The sequence below is a fragment of the Triturus cristatus genome, chromosome 6 (genome assembly GCF_964204655.1).
Source record: "Triturus cristatus chromosome 6, aTriCri1.1, whole genome shotgun sequence".
NCBI lineage: Eukaryota > Metazoa > Chordata > Amphibia > Caudata > Salamandridae > Triturus > Triturus cristatus.
This window is the reverse complement of record NC_140589.1, coordinates 1,138,310,629-1,138,334,035: the sequence shown is the minus strand read 5'-3', so window position 1 is coordinate 1,138,334,035 and position 23,407 is coordinate 1,138,310,629. Positions and strand designations below refer to the sequence as shown.

General features: G+C 43.1%; 1 protein-coding gene and 1 long non-coding RNA gene across 2 annotated transcripts in view; one reads left to right on the top strand and one right to left on the bottom strand.

Annotated features, from left to right (window-relative positions):
- Positions 1-23,407, bottom strand: part of LOC146821105 (uncharacterized) — a 166,235-nt gene that overhangs the window by 26,487 nt on the left and 116,341 nt on the right. The window lies entirely within an intron of this gene.
- The window catches only part of CAPN9 (calpain 9), a 361,781-nt gene that overhangs the window by 252,768 nt on the left and 85,606 nt on the right, over positions 1-23,407 (top strand). The window contains exons 13-16 of the mRNA XM_085612050.1: positions 3,432-3,512; positions 6,694-6,751; positions 12,019-12,083; positions 16,438-16,506. Of these exons, the coding sequence (XP_085468176.1) occupies positions 3,432-3,512; positions 6,694-6,751; positions 12,019-12,083; positions 16,438-16,506 (273 nt within the window). The remainder of the gene's footprint in view (positions 1-3,431; positions 3,513-6,693; positions 6,752-12,018; positions 12,084-16,437; positions 16,507-23,407) is intronic.

The following is a 23,407-nucleotide window of genomic DNA, read 5'->3' as shown; positions in this document are numbered from 1 at the left end:
ATCAATATCTGGGAGCCACCATAAAAACCTCCAAGGCCATAGCTTATCCCAGCCAGGATAGCCAATATACAAGCTCTCATCTTAAAATTTCAATCCTAACACTCTCTCCCAGCAAGAGTGTTCATGCAACTCATAGGCATGATGGCGTCATGCATCTTCATTGTGCCTTATGCACGACTTCAAATGCGTCCCTTGCAAGAATGTCTAGCACGTCAGTGGAACCAGGCTCACGGACAACTTACGGATCTGGTGTTAGTGGACAGTCGCTCACATCGCTCACTAAAATGGTGGAACACCATAAACCTGTCCAAAGGGCGGCCGTTCTTAGAGCCTCTTCCACAGATAGTGCTGACAACCGACGCATCTCTCACAGGGTGGGGAACCCATCTCCTAGGACACACCACTCAGGGCAAATGGACCACTCAACAATAAGTGCTCCATATTAATTACGTGGAACTACTGGCAGTGTTCCTAGCATTGAAATCATTCCAATGACATCTAAAGAACAAAACTGTCCTCATCCGGACGGACAACATGACAGCCATGTATTACATACAGAAACAAGGAGGCACAAATTCTCTCCAACTGTCCCAGCTCGCACAGAACATTTGGAGATGGGCAATTCCCCAGAACATCTACCTGCTAGCAGAACACCTTCCAGGAGTTCACAATCAGATTGCCGATTTGTTGAGTCGACAAACCCAACAGATCCACAAATGGGAATTACACCCACAAGTCCTACTCCCATTCTTCCAAACATGAGGCCAACCAGACATAGACCTGTTCACCACACACGAAAAGGCAAAATGCCCAACCTTCGCCGCCAGGTTTCCCCACCCACAGTCGAAGGGCAATGCGATATGGATGAACTGGTCAGGCAGATTTGCGTACGCTTTTCCGCCTCCCACTCATTCCATTCGTGGTACGCAAGCTCAGGAAACAGCCTCTCAAGCTGATACTAGTAGCTCCCACATGGGCACGTCAACCCTGGTTCACAACACTACTGGAACTCTCTCTAGTTCCACACCAAAGACTGCGCCTCTCCCGGTCCTTATTAACCCAGAACCATGGAGAAATCAGACACCCCGATCCACATCAACTGAACCTAGAGATCTGGCTCCTGAAGTCCTAGAGTTCGGTTACCTCAACCTACTACCAGACTGCATGAATATTATAAAGGAGGCCAGACGGCCTACTACTAGAGCCTGCTACGCTGCAAAATGGAAAAGAGTTGCCATTTACTGCACTAACAATGATATATGCCCACTGGATGCATCCATCCAGAACATCATTTGCTACTTACTACACTTGCAAAGATGTAATTTAGCGTACTCATCCATACGTCTCCACCTAGCAGCATTAGCAGCCTACTTACAAAATCGACAACACTTGTCACTATTTAAAGTGCCTGCGATCAAAGCCTTCATGGAAGGTCTTAAAAGGATTATTCCTCCCAGATTACCACCCTCTCCAGTGTGGAATCTAAATATTGTTCTCACTAGGCTCATGGGTCCCCTATTTGAACCTCTGCATAAATGCGAACTACAAATCCTTACATGGAAAGTGGCTTTCCTTATTGCTATCACATCCCTTCGAAGAGTACGTGAAATCCAGGCTTTAACCATACAAGAACCATTCCTACAACTACTTCATAACAAAGTGGTTCTTAGAACAAATCCAAATTTCCTGCCAAAAGTCATTTCTCCATTCCATCTTAACCAATCAGTCGAGCTACCAGTGTTCTTCCCAAATCCGGACTCGGTAGCTGAAAGAGCTCTTCATTCCTTAGATGTTAAAAGAGCCCTGCTGTATTACATTGACAGAACCAAATCTTTCCGCAAAACCAAACAATTGTTTGTTGCTTTCTCTCCACCACATAAAGGCAACCCCATTTCCAAATCAGGGATAGCCAGGTGGATAGTTAAATGTATCCAAATATGTTACCAAAAAGCTAAACGCACTCTAACAGTTCCCCCTAGAGCACACTCCACACGCAAAATAGGGGCTTCCATGGCATTCTTAGGAAACCTTCCCTTAGAAGATATTTGTAAGGCAGCCACATGGTCTACAATACACACCTTCACTAAACATTACTGTGTTGACGTGCAAGCCAAACAACAAGCTTCTGTGGGTCAGGCTGTCCTTAAAACTTTATTCCAAACTGCTGTAACCGATACAGGTGACCACCGCTAGGGGAGACACTGCTGTATAGTCTATCCTAAGTGTGTGATCTGCAGCTCATATGCCTCGAACGGAATATGCTACTTACCAGTATGCATCTGTTCTTGGCATGTAGAGCTGCAGAGCCACACATGCCCACCCACCTCCCCGGGACCTGTATCTGTTCCAGCATTGTCTTAATTAGACATTACACATGGACATCCTTTCTTTATTCTTACACACTCCATCATTTCCCATCATGGCGAAAAACAATCTGATGATGGAGTGGATGCCCATGCGCACTGTAGTCCAAGGGAGGAGTCGCCTATCTCGTGACCAAAAGACTTCTTCCGAAGACAACAACAACCTGCAAGCATCCGAGCCCAACACCAGATGGCGATCTTATACTAAGTGTGTGGCTCTGCAGCTCTACATGCCAAGAACAGATGCATACTGGTAAGTAGCATATTCCTTATCCTACTTGCCAAGGACCACAAAATATCTGACCATTGACAGTTTGTATTTGCTAGTGTAGGTATCATAATTTAAAAAACACACTTTGGGCCAGATTCATTAGAATTTTATGGTGACTTCCTCTTGCAGTAATCTTGGCTTACTCCTGGAACTCATGACTAATGTCTTGTTTTACACTTTGACGGATGGTACTCCAAGGGTCAGGGTGTAAGAGGACATTAACAAATTTAGCGATGACTGTTGGGCCCAGTGGTCTTCTCTAGAAATTGAAAGTAATCTCAGTCATGGCAGATCCTTTCAATGTACAAAAACCTTGTTGGATTGCCACCTGTCAAAGCAGGAGTTTCTGTCTGCAAAACAAAAAACGCATGACCTCCACCTCCTGGAATTTTTCTCCCATCATGTGGGGGTCATTATAATTGGTTTCTGTCCCTCACTGCCAGTTTTCCCTAGTGGTGACAGACAGAAAAAAAAGACATTATATCTTCCACCATAAATAGGGTGATTGATGTAATGTCCTTCCTCTGATGGTCTCACGGAGAAAGCTTTCCATTTACGGAACCAATAGAGGATCCATCGATGATAAACATAAGCCCTGCCCACCTGAGATGGGTAGTCCTAGGATTTGGGAGACAGGGTAGTCATTCGCATTTGAGACAGAGTACCCTGTCTGCCTAACTCTAAATCAGATCCACAGCCAGGAGTACTACAAGAGTAAGTGACACAAACCAGCAAAATCTTTGTGACTCGCACTCTTTGACTTTGCTTAATGATTTTCTTTCATTTGTGTTTTACAGCCACCACAACCTAATCCACCTCATAAAGAAACTGAAGAGGAGAAGCAGTTTCGCCAGCTGTTTGACCAGATCGCTGGCGAGGTAAAGCTGCCTAAATGCTGTTGTATTGCAATCAAGGTTCTTTTCCTATTTCTATGCTGAAAACCCTTAGAAATATGTGTTCTCCATCAGGGCCCAATATCTGACCACACTGAGTTTACATACATTTATTCCAATTTTATACCAAAGAATTGGTTTTCATATCAGTGACTGAAAATTATTCTTGGTTGTTGGGCCACCAGAAGCAAATTACTAATGAAATATGTATGAAGAGTGCCACAAATAATGCAAGATCAGACATGGACTAAACCGTTATTCTTTTAGTAATTGACAGGGATTCAGAATTGTTAGCTTTTTAACTACAGCATAATTAAAACCACAGCTGGAGACATCTATATCCGATTAAGGATAAGAGACACGGAAGGAGTTGCCTTAAAGGCAAACCAACTACCAAAACCTAAGTCTATTAAGCTACACATGTTTTTCTTCTTTGAGCCAGTATCTTGGAATTACATGATTTCATGCACATTTTTTCTTGAGTGGCAGTCAACTGCAATAGACCTCAAGTAAACGAGTGTTATCTGCAATGGTCTCTTCTGAACTGTACAATTCCTTGGAAGACAATCATGACCATGTGTTGAGCCTGGAACAACCAATAAACATCATCTCCCAGACCTTTTTTTCTGCCTGTCTCATTTAAAGAAGTAATAGTGACAGCAACTCTCTGCCTGGCCATGCTTTGCTAACCTGCTTTGTTGAAGGACAAGAGACTGACATGAAGAGAGCTTCAATTTCAAAGTTAGTTTCCAAATTTAAGACAAAAATACCCATCAAACACCAATGTTTTAGGGTCCAGTATGTTCAAGTGCCATATTTTAACTTATGCTACTATTATTATTTGGTGAACTGAATCAACATCCATGCTGACTTAACCCTTTCAGAAGAATTTATGAGTTTCAGCCGATTTTGGTTTTCTCAAGAGATCATGAATACTGTTCATGTATTTCTATAGAGTCATAAAGGCTTGTTCATCCTCTGAGACAGCCAAGCAACAAAATAATCAGTGGAAACGTACATATGTTTTCTCGGCTCAGAAAATATTGATGTGACTTTCCTACACCATCTTCCCACTCTAAACTCCAGGAATTCCACTTTGTATTCCAGGGATGTTGGCCCTGAACCATGACCTGCAGAAACAAAGTAATGGTGGTGCAAGTTGCAATTGTCTGCAGACCAGAAATCAGTCAGTTTATGGAAGCAGCAGACAAATAGTATTGTCTCTGTGATCAAGAAATATTATATTGCTCAGAGACTTGGTTCTGAAAGAAGACAAATCCATCCAAGCTTCACTTCCAAAACTGATTGTCCTAATGAGAATCAAAAGTAATGGTTCTCATTGACTCATTATTGAAAGGATTCACTGTATCAGACTGACACCTTGTGAAGCAATAAACCCACTAGACAACATTAGCCAAAAGCACCCATTGCACTGGCAATCCTTGCACTAATTTTAGGCACCAACAGCATACAGATATATGACTGAAGAAATTGGATGATCTTGGTTCCCTGCTCTTCTCAGATACATATTATTCTGACTCCTCCAGTCTATCTTACAATATCCTAGCTAGGACAGATCAGAATGGTTCTCAATTTCTGAACCTCAGAAAAATGGAAGATTGAATTCATCATGCTGGGATTTGAAACAGTGACTCATTGATTCTCCTAATATAATGACTGGACTAACATTTGTCTCAACAAGATGGCTCAAAATAAAGTTCTCAACTTCCTGGTCAATGTTCAGGTCCATTCCCTGACAAACTAATATTGAGATCCTCAACCAGCATTAAAGGAATGGCACCAACACCTTGGCCTCACAAGCAGATTTGCACATCCCTGCCTTTTAAAGGCTAACAAACTTCTACATTTGGCATGCGTGTAAGTGCACACAAGAATTGGAGACTGTAAGCAGGGAAGGGTTTCAAGGTTTGATTCTACTAGAGAGGGATTTTACAAAATCTCTTGGCTTCCTAAAAGATTAGCTTTTCTCAATCAGAATGTATTCCACTCACTAAGAATGCAAGGTCCTGCTTAATATGCTTACCGAATTCTGATTACCTAAGAATTTGACTATTTAATATCATCAACAAGGTGTCAGTTTTCACTTTCCTCTCCCACCAAGCCCATCCTTGTGCTCTAGAAAAACACTTCAGGGATCATCCTGGAATCCAGTAGACATCTGTGGCTATGGGTGTGAGTGGTGGTCGGTGTTTGGGGGAAGGCAGGGGATTAGTGGATTAATAGCAGGAACGGGGAGAGCTCTAATTGCATTGTTTGCCTAATTTAGGAGACCTATTGGGAATGTTATTTCTAGGGCGTTCATCACTTTTAAATGAAACTATGGAACTGCTCTTCCATTTGGTGCACTGCCAGTTTGCCACACAAAACAAATTCACTACTCTTGTGCTTTCTACCATTTGGTGGCTGTGTTTTCACCCATGGCACTTCCTGACTGCATGGCAGAAGCTGCTGGGGATGACAAACAAAATTTGAGGCTTTTCCCTTACCCCATAACGCACACAAACCCGACCTCTGATTCACCCCAGCCCCTTGCCGATGTTACTCCCCTGGTGCTGCCCCCGTGATTTTGACCAACTGCCCTCATATGGACTCAATGCCCTTCTTGCTGTTATACTTCCCTCTACTTTCTCCAGCTAAATGGGGATGACTTTCAAAGGTCCTCATCTGGGATGTTTCTATAGTTCCCTTACAGACCACAATGGTGTTAATGGCAGACTGTCATGGAGGTGACACTACTAAAAAATACTGTCACACTGGTAACTCTAAATAGGGTGTGCGGTCTGCTGCCATTTTGGGCAACCCCACCCGCACACACGCCGGTCAGGATTGCTGCCTTCCCCGAAGTGTACCTTGCCCGGCAGAACACAGAGGTGAGCGGCAGCGATATCTACTGTTTTTTGCCTAATATCACATTACTGCCCACCTTTAAATTAAGCCCCGCCTCTTTTGTTGTAACTGTGCATGCTGAAATTTTCTCAAAAGGCTTGTCAAAGATGATTATCTATTTGCTTCTAAAATGACCTCGTTTTGATTTGCTAATGTAAAAAAATGCAGAATTTGCTAACAAAGTACATACACTCTGAATGGACTAAACAGCTATATACATTGCAGATGCTGTAACACTATTTTCACTTGTTAATCGCAGGACATGGAAATCTCTGCAGAAGAGCTACAATATGTCCTCAATGCAGTATTGCAGCGAAGTAAGTGCAATTAACAGTATGTTTGTTGTTTTTTCCAAATTTGTTTGGGTTGCCTTTGACCGTCAACTATGTTGTCATGTATTTCTCCACCAAAAAGGCGACATAAAATTTTAAGCTGTTGGCTTTGTTTCTTTGGAGAAGTGTGGCTCAATGGTTAGAGCGGCAGACCCTGATGCAGAGTTCTGGCCTGGGACCAGAGTTCAATCCCCGCCTCGGCGGGTCTTGGATTCAATTTCCTCGGACCTGATAATTCTCGCCTCAGTGCCTATTCTAATCATGGGTCCCACGCTGCAACTCTGGGCAATAGCTTGCTTAATCTCCACAACGGCCCCAGCAGCGCTGGGATGCCTGTCTTCACCATGGGGGTGCCCAGGAGTGGACATTTCACAGGGAAAGGCCAGAAAGGGTTCCACAGAGGGGGTGGCAGTGCGCTATACAAGTACAAACACATTTACATTTAAGGTGCTTGATAGATCCAGCGCATGGTTAGCTAGGTGTACCGTGTGTGCCAAGCATGTTTTATATAAATGTGTGGCACACACAGTACTTGAGTTGTGGTCCTACTCTCGCTGCCCTACTCAGATACATTCACAATATTTTATGTATTTGTTGGGCTTTTGCATATCAGTCAGATCAGGGGAACGTGATACCTGTGGGGCACATTCAATTTGATGAGATGAAGGTAAAGGTACTTAGAATCTGCAGGGTTGACAGAAGCAAACAGACACTTGTATATCTCTAGAGGTAAAGTTGTTTCTGTGATGCATCAATGCATCACCCTGAGTTGTTTGGCCAGGCAACAAGACACAACTGATCATTTCAAATTCGTTCACATATACATTGTACATTTCAGTTTGATAGCACTTTCCTATCAAAAGGTAACAACTATACACATTGGTAATGTTCTGTTTAAGGTCTGTGGGGAAAGTATGTTCTACAATCTTACACTCCATATTGCACCTTGTATAACTGAGCGAGAACTCTACACATAAGGCAGTTGATTGACCAGAATGGCAGATATAGCAAATTAGAATAAAAGGCTTGCTTGTCTAAATAGATCACATGTGGCTGGTGCTGGATCCGCAGGCCTTTAGCAAACTTGAGAGGTACAAACAATACCAAATGTGAAGAATAAAACAACGGTGGAACTCAGGAAAAGAGAGGTTTTGTTTTACACTGAGTTTCCATTATTTCACACAGAGATTCCTTGGTGTGCCAATAAATGCATTATACAGTTTCCTTCGTTCTTCAGCCTTCACAAAGACCATTTTTCATTAGTAAACACATTGCCCGACTTCCTCAATAATTCAGTGAGCACATTATACAGTGCTATACCCCAGTAAGCCCATTGCACTTTCCATAAATTATTTGACAGCATTTTGTCTAGTTTCCCAAATTCCTAAGTCAGCACCTTGGCTGTTTTTTCAAATACGCGCACTGTTTGAGATGTGGTCTAGTAGCTTGAAACCTGAATTCTAAACCCAGCTCCATTGCTTCACTGAAATTATGTGATTCTAGGCAACACTTGATTTCCCTGGGCCTATAATTGTGAAAATAGATGTAATGCAATTTCAAATGCGGCGTGTGAAATGACCATATGATAAATGTGATCTTGTATTGTCTCTTACAAATCCCACACCCCAACATAATATACATTTGCTTTCCAGCTAGGCTTATGCTATAGTAATATCATACATCGTACTGCAGCACCTTTTCCATTATGTCAGAAACCATATTTTCAGACGTAGATTATGGCTTGATAAATGCATTGGCCACTTGTCGTCATGCTCTGACATCATGTTGCCAATTCTCTACTCATCATGTCCCAATATGAGGATTTCTAAGACAGAGACGAAATATATGTCTACTCATTCACTTATGCGACAGAGCCTTTGACACCTAGGCCAGGAAACCCTGCTCCATCGTCTCTGAGGTAGCAGGAGCTGACATTCACCTTCTCTGGTTTTAATTCTTGACATTCTCAATGACTTGGGCCTGATTTGAAGTTTAGCCGACAGATACTGTGTCATGGTGGGTATCCCACTCTCCTTATTATAAGTGCTTTATATTCGAATGCATTGGGTGGATGGGGTGTTTTGTTTGTTATGGAATGCCCATCCACCGGACTCTAAATCAGACCCTTGGTGGACTATTAAGAGTTTGACAGGTGGGATAATTCATCAAAAATGCGGCTGATTTCCTGTCAACTTTATTGCAAGTTCATTATAATCTACAACACTTATAATACAACGGACAGGATATTAGTCACGTTTTGACAGAGTGTCCCATCCGCCAAACTCTAAATAAGGCCAATAGGCAGGGACACATCATCTCCGACTACTCTGTCAATTTCAGAATCAATAAGTATATCCCTTAGCGGCAGTAGTCTCAAATATATACTTTCAAACTTGTGGATCAAAGGCAGACACAAATGACTGAAGCATTCTTATGAAGACAACAGCCAAATGAACCTGAACATCACCAGCAACACATACAAGAAAAACAAATCCAAATCGAAACCATGTCCTGGAAATGTGCTAACAGCCATTGACTCTAAAATGGCAACTCTGTGGAAGCAAAAGTGAACTTATAGTCCTCAACACCAAGCCACTTGAATTCTAACTAAGCCACTCATCGTGAGTTAGTCAATTAACCTTATTAGAACTCATTGAAAGATCTGCTTTTGGACAAATATTGACATTCATAGAGGGAAATAACCTTGTCTTGGCCTACCAATTGGGATTCCATTTTCACTGCCCAATGAAGCAGCCCTGATTCCAATATCTGATTATATTAAAAGTATGGTGGATTCAAATGGAATAGCAGTAATCTTATTATTTGTTTTCCCCCTACCTATAATACTCTGCATCAGACTATGCTGCTAAAGAAACATGACAGCATTGGAGTGCTAGGAGCTGGCTTGAGGCGTGTTGCCTCCAAACTCAAACCTGGAAACACCTGTCTCTTTCCGTCAACATGATTACATTATATCACAAGAAACTACTTAATAGGTACCCACATTCACAGCTGCTTCAAATACTCAGACTGCTCTGCTACACATTTTGCTTACATGAAGCTACCAGTTTGCCGCACCATGTCTGAAGATATCTTTTAACCTTCCTCCCCTCAGCCAACACCTCCACATAGGGCAGCACTGTGTGATGATCATTAGAACATCGCAATGCTGAGGGTTCCAATGAAAACAATAAAGTGGCTCAGTGCCAATTTATCTTTCTCCCTTTTTAATTATAATATTTTACCCCCAGAGTGAGTAATGTTCTAATAGCATTATAGCCCTTCTGCCCTAGGATATATTGGTTGTTAAACACCCTCTACCTTGTTATAGCCCCTGCCTGCAGCTTGAGCCTATAACTCAGGTTAAGGGCAAGGACGTAGCTTCAAGGAGGATGTTTGGGATTTTACACCCTCCCCCTCAATAAATGTATTTTCTGATCAATAATTGGGTACAGGTGCTTTTAGTTGGATATGGTGAGAAGTCTGTCGGATTTTACCAGGAGTTTTTACATACACCCAGACAAAAACGCACACACACACTCTCCCTCTCTTTTTTGAAAGTCCTCAAAAATATTGGTTATTTAACAAAATATTGTGTTTCCTCTCCTAGTACTCCAACGAATCTGCATTCCTCTCCCTGCCCCTTAGAACCCTCTCATGCACCCTGCATGCAGTTTAATGTATTTAAATATTATTTTCCGGCTTGATTGTTGGAAAATCCGAAGCTCACCCCCCCCATCAATCTAATTTATCAAGCTATGTCCCTGACTCAGGGCCTTTAACAAGCAGTGTAAAATTCTGCAATGGGTTAAACACTCTAGTATATCTGGGCTTTTATATTGTTGGGTACCACCATCAAGATCATCTTATTTTCAAAGATCTAAATCCTGTTCCATTGATTAGGAGGCAGGTACTGCCAGAGTTCACAAAGAACTACAAACTCAGTTGGCAGGCTTGCTTGTGGTTTCCAGCCAAGCTAAGGGTTTGCAATGGGAATAAGATGTGTAGGTTCTTCAACCCTAGTACTAACAGAGACTATTTGGCTCATAGTGAAAAAACTGTGAAAACTCAGTTGAGGGGTGATCAACCTTAATAGCAAGTACATATAATTTGATGTGGCTTTCCATTGCATTTTCTGAGACTAAGGTAACGCACCTGACACCAGGCCAATACAGACAATGCCTCCTGCCCTATTCTTTTCACCTACAAATCAATAGTTTTCAGGTATGTTATTGTCATTAGTTCAGTGGAATTAAAATGAAACAACACCCAAAATGTTTTAGGTTATCACAGGAAAGTTCAGGACTGAAAGCAGTGATAGTAATGACCGGGACGGAGGTGGTAACGCTAATTGAGATATTATTCCATTGTTGAGATCTGGAGATGCATTCAACAAAGTTAAATGGAAATGGCATTGTTGTAAAATGGCCCTCTCTAAAGGGTCACCCCAAACTTTGTGCCTTTCTCCTCCTCTTTTTCTGACCTCTCTTTTGGCTTTTACCACTGCTAACCAGTGCTAGCGTGTGCAGGGTCCTAAAGCCAGCACAAACAAGTTCAGGAAAAGAGGAGGAAGACAAAACGTTTGGGGTGACCCTTCAGAGAGGACCATTTTACAACATGACCCCCTTCCAGCTTAATACCTTGATTGACTTCCCTGCTTAGGGTGATAAAATGTGGACAATGGCCCACCTCTACAGGGGGACTTGACAGTTCTATGCCTCTCTGAACCCAGTTGGACCCCTTTGTCTATACTCTCCGGGTCCACTGAACCTACCCATGGTGAACCCTTCTTTTCAACATTGGACCCCATCTGTAAAGCCCCTAACTTTAATTTGCGCCCTATGTCTTTTTTATAATCTGTGATTTCCTTTAATGTTTCAATTGAAAGATTTAAATAGCAAATTAAACCAGTCAAACTTTCTCTTTAACCAACCTTTCAAAAAATCCAGAAAACAGCTAAAGCAACAAATGCAACTGTAGAAAGGCCCCTGGATACCTCAACATCAAATTAATAATTGTAGAACTCCCTTGCAATTTTGACTTTAATATCTAACCTCTTACTAAACGGCTAAAGCGACTAAAATGTTCTGGACTTGTTATTAAAAGCCATGTTGTCTATTAAAAAATGCCTTCAAAGGAAATGTTTGTCTTGGCTTTCTAAATGAATTTCTTTACTTGTTCATACCTTCTTTTGTGCCCACAAAAATAATTGTAAGCCCTATTTAACTTGTCTTTTGTCTTTTCTATTTCAGCCAAGAATATTAAATTTAAAGAAATGAGTGTGCTCTCCTGTAGAAACATTATTTCACTTATGGATGTATCCTTTTTGCTCTTTATTGATAATGTTGTGATCATGAAAAGGTGCACTCAAGACAAGATCATACCACTTTCTGAGGAAACCAAAGATTTTTCTTTAGGTGTTTTGGTTAGAATTATGGGTGTGCAAGCCAAAATTGTTTTGATGGACTTTTACAAACCTAAGAACTTTCTGAAGTTCTCATGTTTCTAAACTTAGCAGTATTTTCATTCCAGTTGAAGTTTCCCCACATAAAAAATGTTTTTGTGGGCAGGAATCTTTTCAAACAACACCCTTGTTTTGATGAACAATCCTCCACCAAGTAGGTTGCCCAGGTTCTTTTCCTAAAAAGCTTGCTTTCGTGGGATTTTTGCACACTTTAAAAAGCACAAGCGAACGTGAACATCACCAACTTTACAAAGCCATAATTGGATTGCCTTTTGGTTCACCGGTTCCTGTGTCAAAAGGCCTGAATTACAAACTGGTAATCTTGCCTTCACATATGTATGACATTATAGGGAAAATCCATTAGAGAGAATACTCAAACTAAAACTCAGTTTTTTTTATTCTGAGCCACTTTGAGCCTGTAGTAAGAAATAAATCTAAAGATAACTATTTTTCCCCCTTGCATATATCAACAATGGAAATTCCAGCCTTTGCTGCCCAGAAAGCAGCCATACTTCTGGTTGAATGAGCACATTATCTGGGAAATCCTTACCAGTATCTTTTTAGGCTAAAGAAATGCCAGATTTAATCCATCTGCTGATGATACATTTAAAAGGTTTATATACCCTTTTGGCTGAACCAGTTACAAAAAAGCTGTCTGATTGCTTAAAGACTGCTGTTATCTGCAAATAGATCTTGAGATCTCTTACCACATCAAGAAGAAGTTTTGAACAATCTGAGGTATGTCAATGAAGGCAGAATAATTGTTGGTTCTCTGTGAAAGAAAACATTCACTTTGGGGACAAATTTAGGACCCAAGGTCAACACAGCCCTATCCTCAAACATCTTCAGATAAGGGTAATGGTATTGTAAGGAACCTAATTCCTCAATCCTTCTTGCTGTGGTAAAAGCAATCAGCAAAACAACTTTTAAAGTTAAAAACTTCTCAAAAACTGATTCCAAAGGTTCAAAAGGGGATCTCTTCAAAAAAAAAAAGATAATACTAAAAACAAGGCCCAGGGGTGATAAATGTTCCTAATATTAGGTCCTAGCTAGGGGTGGGTGAAAAATTCTGCTCTGCCGGTGGAGTTTGCGGAGTTTTTCGCACTCTGTGTTCTGCCTAGAACGCACAGTTCAAGAAAAAATCCACCAATCGCTGCCTGATGGAGTTTTGTCTCATGTGAGGCTCGGCAACATTAAGTTGACTAGCGGGAGTGAAAATTTGCGCCCCTAGAGCAATTTTTTGAGCGCTTGAATGCCTCCCAGTGAGATTTCTCAACACGGGCGGTCGCGTCAGGTTGCTACCGTTCAAGTTGAGAAAGCTGCCACTTGAATGGAAAATGAACTTGAGCACCAGAAAGAAGCAGTGCCCTCTGGCTTACCGCTTGGTGCAGTTTGTGCGGCTTTTACAGTACAGAAAAAGCTCCCAGCGTTACAAATGAGCACAAGCAGCACAATGTGCCGAATTCTACCTGCTCCGCAGAATCTCACTGATTTTTTGTTTAGCTCCCCAGAATTCTATGGAGTGAAACTCCACGATTTTCACCCATCCCTAGCCTTAGCAAATAAAAACCTTCACCCATCCTAGAAACTAAGTTGCCTACTGATGGTTAATTATTCCAGGGAGCCCTGAAAGCCTTAATTGCTGACCATTGAAGTCTTAAGGTAGCTACTGCTAGGCTTTTATCAAGTCCGTACCATGGGAAATGAAGAATATTCTCTGAAGAGCAGTCCACTTTGGTTAAACTATTAGAAAAGCACCATTTGTCAAGCGAGGCTCAATGGCGATTATAGAATTTCTTAGTAGAATATCTTCTACAGGTCTAAAAGTAAATAAAACAGAAGAGACAGACCCCCCATTTCAGAGGCACTCCTCCTCAACCTCCACACTGACAGTTGTAGGAGCTGAAGGAAGTGCAGAGGCAGAACTAGATGAACCAGTGGAGGACAGGGTAACAGAAGAATCCACTCTTTCTCTGTTGCAAGGGATCAACGAAAAGGGAATCAAGTTTTTCTTGGCCAAAAGGGTACCACCAATATTGCTCCAGCTCTTTCATTGTAAATCCTGTCTAGAACCCTGACAATTATTGGAATCAGGGGGAAGGCATAGAGAAGAGACCCTGGCCAGGGAAATAACAAGGCATCTTTCTGCAGAGCTTGTTGATCCACTAATTTGGAGAGGTACCGGGAAATTTGAACATTTCCCTGTACTTCTCCAGATCAGCTGATCGAAAGCAAGTCGACTTGAGTCACCCCCATCTGAGACAAATTTCTTGAAAACTATATGCTTCATGCTAGAGTCCTGGGAACTTAGCAAGGCTCAACTAAATCTGTCTGTCTTAATATTGTAAATTCTCTGGGAATGAACTGCCTTTAGGGAAAGTAGATTTCTCTCTGCACAGGAAAATATCAGAAGGATTATATGATTGAAAGCTTATGTCAAACTGATGGTTCACGTAATATCAAAGCAGTCTCCCTGATCTGTAAGATGAAATCCACAAGGACTGTCAGGCAAGGGATTAAGTCAATGTTAGTGCCTCTTGCCATGGTTATTTCATTAGTTCTCCGCAGTATTTCACCAGGATGCTGCATACGCTTTTGCCAAGGGGAGACTTTGGGCCCATCATACAACAATCAAAAACTCCTTCACAGAAGCTGGCGTGGACTCCAAAATGAGGCGGTGCAAAAATTAATTGGTTATTGCATTACAAGTGCTGTCCCTGACGTGTTTCGTCCACGCCCAGCGGTCTTGATCACATGATCGTGTTACAACAATTCCTAATTATATCTACAAGAACCATGTGATGGCTACCTCACCACCTAGTGATAATCACTGAAAAAAGACTGCATGTCATCTCATAAGAGAGGTAAGATTCCATGTTCAATGCAAAATAAACAGGTATTAACAACTGTAGATTACTTGAATGATGCCGTAATATCCCATGGAAATATATGCTAAAATGAATTGCTCAAAACAATTTCTAAAAAACAGATAAACCCAAACTATGATTGATAAGAGTACACCCGATTCGAACAAGGTAAAACTGTAAGCGTATATAAAACCTATCCCATAACAGTAAAAAAGAAAATATACTGTCACCTAAACTTGCAGTCCTATGTTTGCAATGCACATTTTAAATGTAAAAAAATAATTTGCCAACTCTGAAGTATTACTAGTAGTTTTTTCTAAAAGGCGTCTTTTAGATACAGCAGTGTTTCTATTATTATTATTTATAAAGGAGATAAAAATAAATCACCACCTAATCAAGCACTGAAATCGCAGGCAGCTACAAAGTTGAAATGTCAATTAAACATTTTATCACATAAACTTCATTAAGGAGTGCAGGCAAAATAAATAGCCAGTTTTTAAACTTAATATAAAAAAAGTGAATTAATTTAAAAAAGCACACTTGAACCAGCTATATTTCTGGAGAGAAAGGAGCTATTTTAGGCGAATGTGAACAATGTGCACAGGCTTTGTGTAATCGATCAAAATGAAGAGAGCCAATGGGTATAGTGTTGTACGCTGTGGAGGGCAGAAGCTATATTTGAATGAAAATTTAACATGCCAATGGGTGAAGCCAGTTAATCAAAAGCCCCTCAGTGTATGTATAAGATATGTGATATTTTTGGGGAAACTTTAGCATGGCAAGACAGCTAAAGCTGTCTCAAAGGCCAGGCCTGAAAACAAATGTTGAACCATGACCAAATACAGACCTTTTTTCTGTGCTTCCTCAGTTGAAGAAAAAATCGGTATCTGCCTGCCTGTTGTAGGGTGGAGCTGCAGTGCAATGTCACAACAAGTGCCCTTTAGGATAGGGGTGAATAGACACAGTCGATAATTATGTTTTGAACTTGTGTCTCTGGGCCTAAGATACTATTTCATTCCAGTAGAACAACCAAGTTCTGGCCACTTACTTTAAACTTGGCCTTATCAAGAGTTTTATTGGTTAAGGCCACGGAGAATGCTATTCAAACTGCTGATTTCCGCTGTTATTTGTCGAGTACGATGAAATTGTCATGGACGGGATTCTATTTCACATGTAGGCCTCTCCCTTGGATAGATAGACGCCCACCTCTTGAGGTGATACTCCTCTTAGGTCACAGCCCACCTTTTCATTCCATTTAAAAGACTGATGATAGTATTGCATACTAAAAGCCATTGAATGCTTTACCTAAGAATTATTTTCCTGAAAGTGTGCTGCCACAGACCACCGGAAATGGAAAATTGGGATTCAATAATTTCAAAGTTTTCTGGGACAAGCTGAAGAAGTGGATTGTAAGTTGCAATATTTCTTTGATTTGTGTTCTGAGTGCATGAACTAAGACTCAGATTCTGGGACTATTCTTGCTATAATTTTCTGTTACTGATATTATTGAGCTATTGTATATAACAATATAAAGTATGTCTCACACCTGATAAGGCCGGATTCTTGCCTACCTGGTTATCTCCAAGAATCCTCACCGGTCGCCAGGATCTTTTATTTGCCAGATAGCGTGGAGGGGGTGATCACAATTATCAAAATATAACTGCCAAAATTAGACTTCATTTGGAAAGGACCACTGACTCCGAATCTAAAATTTTTAAGATTTTATTACGACCAAAAACAACTGAACATACAAACACCTCAAAACGAGGTGTAAAAGGCAAATGGGCACTAATACAAAAGCTAGCCTACGTAAGATTCTCATCCGACTCAAAACGAAAAGGATTACAGATTTCAAAATCATCAAAAAGGCAATCGTAAGGCCAATGTCTAAATTGGGAATCATTAGTCAAAAGAGAAACTTTAGTCTGTCCCTATTCTATCTCTAAGGTGACATCCCTACTTAACATTCCCTTCCCAGGCAAGAGAATCAAGAAAAGGTGTCAGAAGTGAAGACTCCTTTAAGGAGTACCTTCACTTAGTCAGAGCTCGTTCTAAAATGCTCCTAGCTTCCCGTCTAAACCTCATCTGCTCAACCCACGGGGCACTGTCCCTAATACAAAACCCCAAAATCATAGAACACGCCCTTCGGCACACCTCCTCAGCCAGGTCTTCTCTCGGTAGTTTTCCACAAAGTTGTCTTGCATCCAACGATGGTTAGCTTGACCTTGGGTCCCAGGAACCTTGCGTAGCAAATGTATCTGTCTCACATTCCAATGCACTCCCCTGTTGGCTTCCCACAGCATCCTAACTCCTGAAACAAAGATCTATTCTCCCTAACGAGCTACATGTCCTTGCACCTGCAACAGAAACATGGGAACGAGAAAAGGCAGTTCACATCTTTAAGATTTTACATTTCCCTGCAACCCAAAGCCTTTACCAAGGGAATCATTTTCGGCCTACAACATTAGCTAACATAAGGAATGAACAGGCCTTCCCTTTAGCATATAGGTGATCAGGCCTTTAAACATTAAACACTATTAAACCACACTCTAAGCATTAGTTCACTATTTTCATATATATGAATAAGCAGCCTACACGTAAGCTTTAACATGGCACACGTTTAGCCTAATACATTGCATTGTACAAAAATAATGATTATTCGTTTTGTTGATTACATTAACAATAACTTGCAACGTTAATCCTCACAAAAGCATTATTACATTTCTAATCCCCTCTAAGTTAAACGATTACATCAATACATTTCTATGACACTTCTAAACATACATTGATTAATATGAGGGTGCTGACTAACGGTGAATATTATGCACCCCTACAAATTTCAGAATCTTGCGACGCTCTATCACTTCCCCCCTTTGATGACAAATGTCATCACACCATCACAACCTCATTCCCTTGGAGAAAGAACCGACCTAAACAGTGCTTGTTGCCATTCTATCTTGTCGGAACCTCTCCATTCTCTTAAGATTCTGGTATTGACTGTCCTGCAGTCTAGCCATTCGCCTCTCACTCGATCTAAGAGCTCTCTCAACCTTGTTTCCTCTGTACCACTTACAGGCTCTAATGAGACCCCACAAGCAGATCACACAAACCACAACAATAATAAGAGGCTTCAATACGAATCCAAGGAAACCCTTTCCCAAGTTCGCAAACCAACTTCCCACACGACTGAATCCTCTACCAATCTTCTCCCACACACCCTCTTCAGTCAAATCCACAATCTCTTGGTGAATTGTGGTAATGTTGTCAATATATTTCTCCAAATCCTTGCTGTTATCTGGAATATACGTGCAGCATTCTTGAACTTTCAACAATTTATAGACTCCACCCTCTTTTGCCAATAACACGTATTAAGCAAGACGATTTTGCAAAACCATAGTTCTTATCGACAACATCTCTCCATCCACCAACAACAAAGACCTCGCCGTATTCATTGACAACTCACCAACCACAGTCGCCAATCTTCACATCATTCAAAACCACACCCAAACTTGGTATCATTGCTCCAAAAATATCACCAATCACCGCTCCGGCACTTGCAGCTCTCCGCACTTTAGAGTGATGTCCAGTCTCCAAAAGATTTAAATCTTCTGTATGATAAATCTTCGGAAAAATAATAGCCAAATAACATGTACCATACCAATTCGCAGGCAACCTCACATAGGCGTTCCTTCAACACACAAAATACACAGTTGGAATCACTTGCACCGGACCTTGCAAAATGTTCTTAGCAGAGTCCTCCATGGTAAAGGTATGATCGCACGTACTCTGTCCTACCGAGACTTTTTCATAATAAGTCTGAGGACGTCTCACACACAACTTCTCCTTCTGCGTCTGATCTAGCGCTATGGGTCCATAACTTCCCTTAGATCTGTATAACTTCTCTGCCTCAGTCCAATCTACTGGACTCTCTCCTGTATTCCGTGTCTGAGTTAGTTTTCTATATCTATCCTCTATCTGGCCAATAAACTTCTTCTCTGTTTCTGACAATAAACACGTTAGGTTATGTCGGTGGGCATAAACTGTATCCAAACTCAAAGTCGGCATGAAATACTTCCGAAGTCTGTCCTCTGACTTATAATAGTCGTACTTATTCAAATGCTTATATGCCAGTACTTCAGGAAGTATTGCATCATAATTGGAAAAGAAATGCTCAAATTGTCTTCTCTCATAAAAGATGCTAAGCAATAGGCTGCATGAAATCCCATAGGTTAGTGGAAGATGATGGTATCTAATACCCTCATCCACGGAATAAGGTAGCTGCATGCACACATAGCAATCTTTCGCATCCATAGCATCAACATACTCATACAACAGCTTTGCATAAGCATTAAGCTTAAAGTCACTTCTGGACAGATCCATATGAAACCTACGACTCTCTTCAAGTCTTTGAGCTCCTATAGTAACCTCTGTCTGGCTAGAGGTGGTAGGTGTAGGTGTCCCCTGTACCTCCACCCCCTTGAGTTTTCAAAAAAACCCCTTTATTTACGTATAGAAATTGTACAGGGCAAACCGCCGTTAAACCACACAGCAGTGGAAGGACCCTGCCGACCAGTCGGGCAGTTAAGTTATCTCTTACACGGCCATTTAGCCGACATCCCGGAGGACCGGCGGCATCTCAGTAAAACATCATATACAATAGACCAGTCATGATTGCAACTGCGATTGGTGGCTGCGCTAGTCCCCAGTCTATGTGACAGCCTCACGTTTATGAATGGGAAGCCTAAAATGGTCCACTTGCGCCTGCAAGTCTGGCGTAGTTCCTGTAAGTTTTAATCATATCACTAACCCCAACCACCCACCCCACCCACCGCACGCTAGCTGTCTCCTCCTTCCCCCATCTACACGCACGTGTCCTCGATCCTTCCGCCCAGCAGTAACCAGTGATAGCACCCCCCCGCACTCAGACTGTATGCAACCGTGCGTTACTCATTCACACCCCGAGTGACCCCGTTTAGAGCGTGACAGTCAGATCCGAAGTGCACCCGTCCACACTCTCCACGCGCAGGCGTCCATCCCCGCTATCACACCGACATCCCTCACAATCATGCGCCCGTAGGGTCCTGATCTGGACCAGTGCCCCCCTCGGTCACATTGTATGTATTGGGTTCCTCACTCTGTGTCTCCCCCTGGCCAGCCGACTCAGTGACCCCGGCGGTCAAATACGTTCTGTACAATCCCCAGAAGTTCTTGGGACGACTTTTCGGGGGCAGCAGTTCACTATATGTCTCCGCCTGTGTGCTACAATACAGCATATCCCTGGCCCATCGTTTCTTAGTGGGAAGTGGCCCTCTCATCCAACATGTCGCCACAACTCGTCTAGCTATTAACAGCGCTATATCTGTCAGACGACGCAGTGCTAGTTGGAGCAGCCTGGAATATCCCAGCAACGCGAGAGATGGGTTGAGCTGTATCTCTGTTTCCAAAATCTGGCTCAGTTCCTGAAACACCTCCGTCCAAAACTTAGCTATTCCCGGACAGTACCAGGCCGTATGCATGAAGTCCGCCGTTAGGAAGTGACATCGCTCACACTCCACTGTGAGGCGGAGCCCGTACCTATGCAGTCTCTCCAGGGTATAATAGACCCGCTGTAAGTACTTAAAGTGTACCAATCTGTGCCGACCATTGAGCGACACCTTCTTGGTGCTAGCGCAGCAGTATTTCCACATCTCATCAGTAATATCCATCTGAAGGTCGATCTGCCAGTCTCGCCTCGCTGTGGAGCACTGGTGTGCCTTGTGCTGGCCTCCGATTTTTTTAAGGGCCGTAACCAGCTTGGACGGCGCCACGGTTTTAATGACATAGGTAAGTTCCGGGATTTCCGGAGGTTCTGCCATGCCCGGCCCCAACAGCACCGACAGGGCACTACGGACCCTATGAAATTGAAAGCGTTGGAGTAGCGTGGACTCAGGTCGCGACAAACTGATCTGATCCCATGTCTTGACTACCCCATCCAGAAACAGATCAGCCATCCTAGCGACGCCCAGAGCGCCTAACGCCTGCAGCACTCCTGTCTCTCGCAGTGGGGGGAGCCAAACCACCCATTCCACCTGCATCAGCGGGGAATACAATAATGCACAGTCTTGCGCTCTCAGCAACGCATGCCAAGCATGATTCGTGGCTTTTAGCGAGTCCAATGTACCTACGCTGCGATCAACCGGCTGGAAAACAGTCGCCGGCAGGGGGAGTGGGTCTGCAAACAGTCGTTCTAGGATCACGTGTGGGACATCAGAGTTGGCATGTATCCACGTGTGCAGGTGAGCCGCCTGCGCCACCCTGTAATACCTTTCCAGGTCCGGGGCACCAAGCCCCCCCATCACATACGGCAGCGTTAACACCTTCCACTGAACTCTGGGCTGTTTACCCCCCCAGGCCAGCTTAATAAGGGTTTGGGTCAGCTGCGCGAAAAAGGCCTTGGATAGCACTATAGGGATGTTATTGAATAGGAACAAGAAGCGTGGTAAAACCACCATTTTCATGATGGCTATTCCGCCCAGCAGAGACAGGGGAAGCCTATTCCACACCTCTACGTCCTCAACTAGGTTGGCGTAGGCCACCCCGTAGTTTTCCCTGAGCAGAACCTCCAGGTCCCTGTGGAGCCGAATCCCCAAGTATCGGATTGAGTCTGTCGTCCACTGCAGGGGATATTCCATAGGAAACGGCAAAGTAACCGGTGTCAGCGGGAACGCTAGGGACTTGTTCCAGTTCACCTTGAGGCCAGATAGGGCCCCAAACCTGACCACCTCCCTCAATATGGGAGAAAGATTCTCCTCCGAATCCCGGATGTATAGCAGCGTATCATCTGCGTATGTTGAAATACCGATCTTATAGGTGGGAAAGTTGATACCCTCAAATCTATGGTATTCTCTCATCGCGCACGCCAAGGGTTCCGCTACTAGTGCATATAGGAGGGGGGAAAGGGGACAGCCCTGCCTGGTCCCCCTGCCAACTTCGAAGGCCTCCGTAATGTGGTCCCCTATTCTCAGCCTGGCAGTAGGTCGGTAATACAATGCTCCAAGCATCTGCAAAAAAGGCTCTCCCAGTCCGAGTTTCCTCAATACCCTCACCATAAAGGGCCATTCCACAGAGTCGAACGCCTTCTCCATGTCTAGGAAAAGGGCTAAGGCTTTGCACTCTGGGCGCACGTGCTGCATGGTTCCCAGTACTGTACGGATATTATATGTGAGATTTGTGGCCGGGATAAAGCCAGCCTGTTCCGGAGCCACGAGCTCCGGTACCAGCAGTGCCAAGCGCGTAGCTAGGACCTTGGCGTACAACTTAGCGTCAACATTAATCGGGGAGAGCGGTCTGTAGGATCCGCACAAGTTAGGGGGTCTCCCGGGTTTCAAGATGGTGACGAGTAGAGCTTCTCTCATAGTGTCAGTCATGCTACCCTCCTGGCATATATCATCAAAGAGAGTAATCAGATGGGGGGGAGCTTATCCTGGAAGGCCTTGTAAAAGGCCACCGTCAGCCCATGGGCCCCAGGGGCACTGCCTGATCTCATTCCCTCCAGCGCCTCCAGAATCTCATCCTTTTGTATGGGCAGCATCAAAAATTCCCTCTGAGAGTTGGACAAAAAGGGCATTTTAATATAACTGAGGTAGTCCTCTATTTCTTCTTCCATCTGAGAGGACTTAGATTTATAAAGTCCAGCATAGTAATCCCTGAATTCATCAATAATCTCTCTCTCACCAGTAATCACTGCCCCAGCGGCGGTAACAAGTTTGTCAATGACCAGGGGCCTCCTGGTGGTGCGAAGTATCCTCGCTAGTAAAGAGCCCGGGCGCTCACCCTCCCCATATGTGCGGGCCGTGGCATACTTGCCCATATGCTGCACTTCCCTGTCCGCTTCACTAATGTATTCAGAAACCAACACTTGGATCTGAGCTGCAACATCGGGATCCGTGGATATCCGATGTTGCTCTTCTAACTGCGCCAGCTGCGTCTCCAAGGTCGCCAGCCTCTGCCGTATGGACTTAAGAACACTGGAGTGCTTGGCCATAGCCATACCGCAAATATATGCTTTGAACGAGTCCCACACCATTTGGAAGCTCTGAACAGATCCCAAGTTATTATCGAAGAAGGTATCTATGTCCTCCGCCAAGTCTCCCCTAAGCACCTCATCTAACAGTGAGTAGGGTGGCAGCCGCCATGTGAACGGCGGGATTCTGTTGGCCGGAGTATCCAGTATCAAAAGAAGAGGGGAGTGGTCCGACAGTGTGCGTGGTAAGACCATGCACCCCTTAATAACCGTAAGCAGCGACTGTGATGTTAGCCAATAGTCGATTC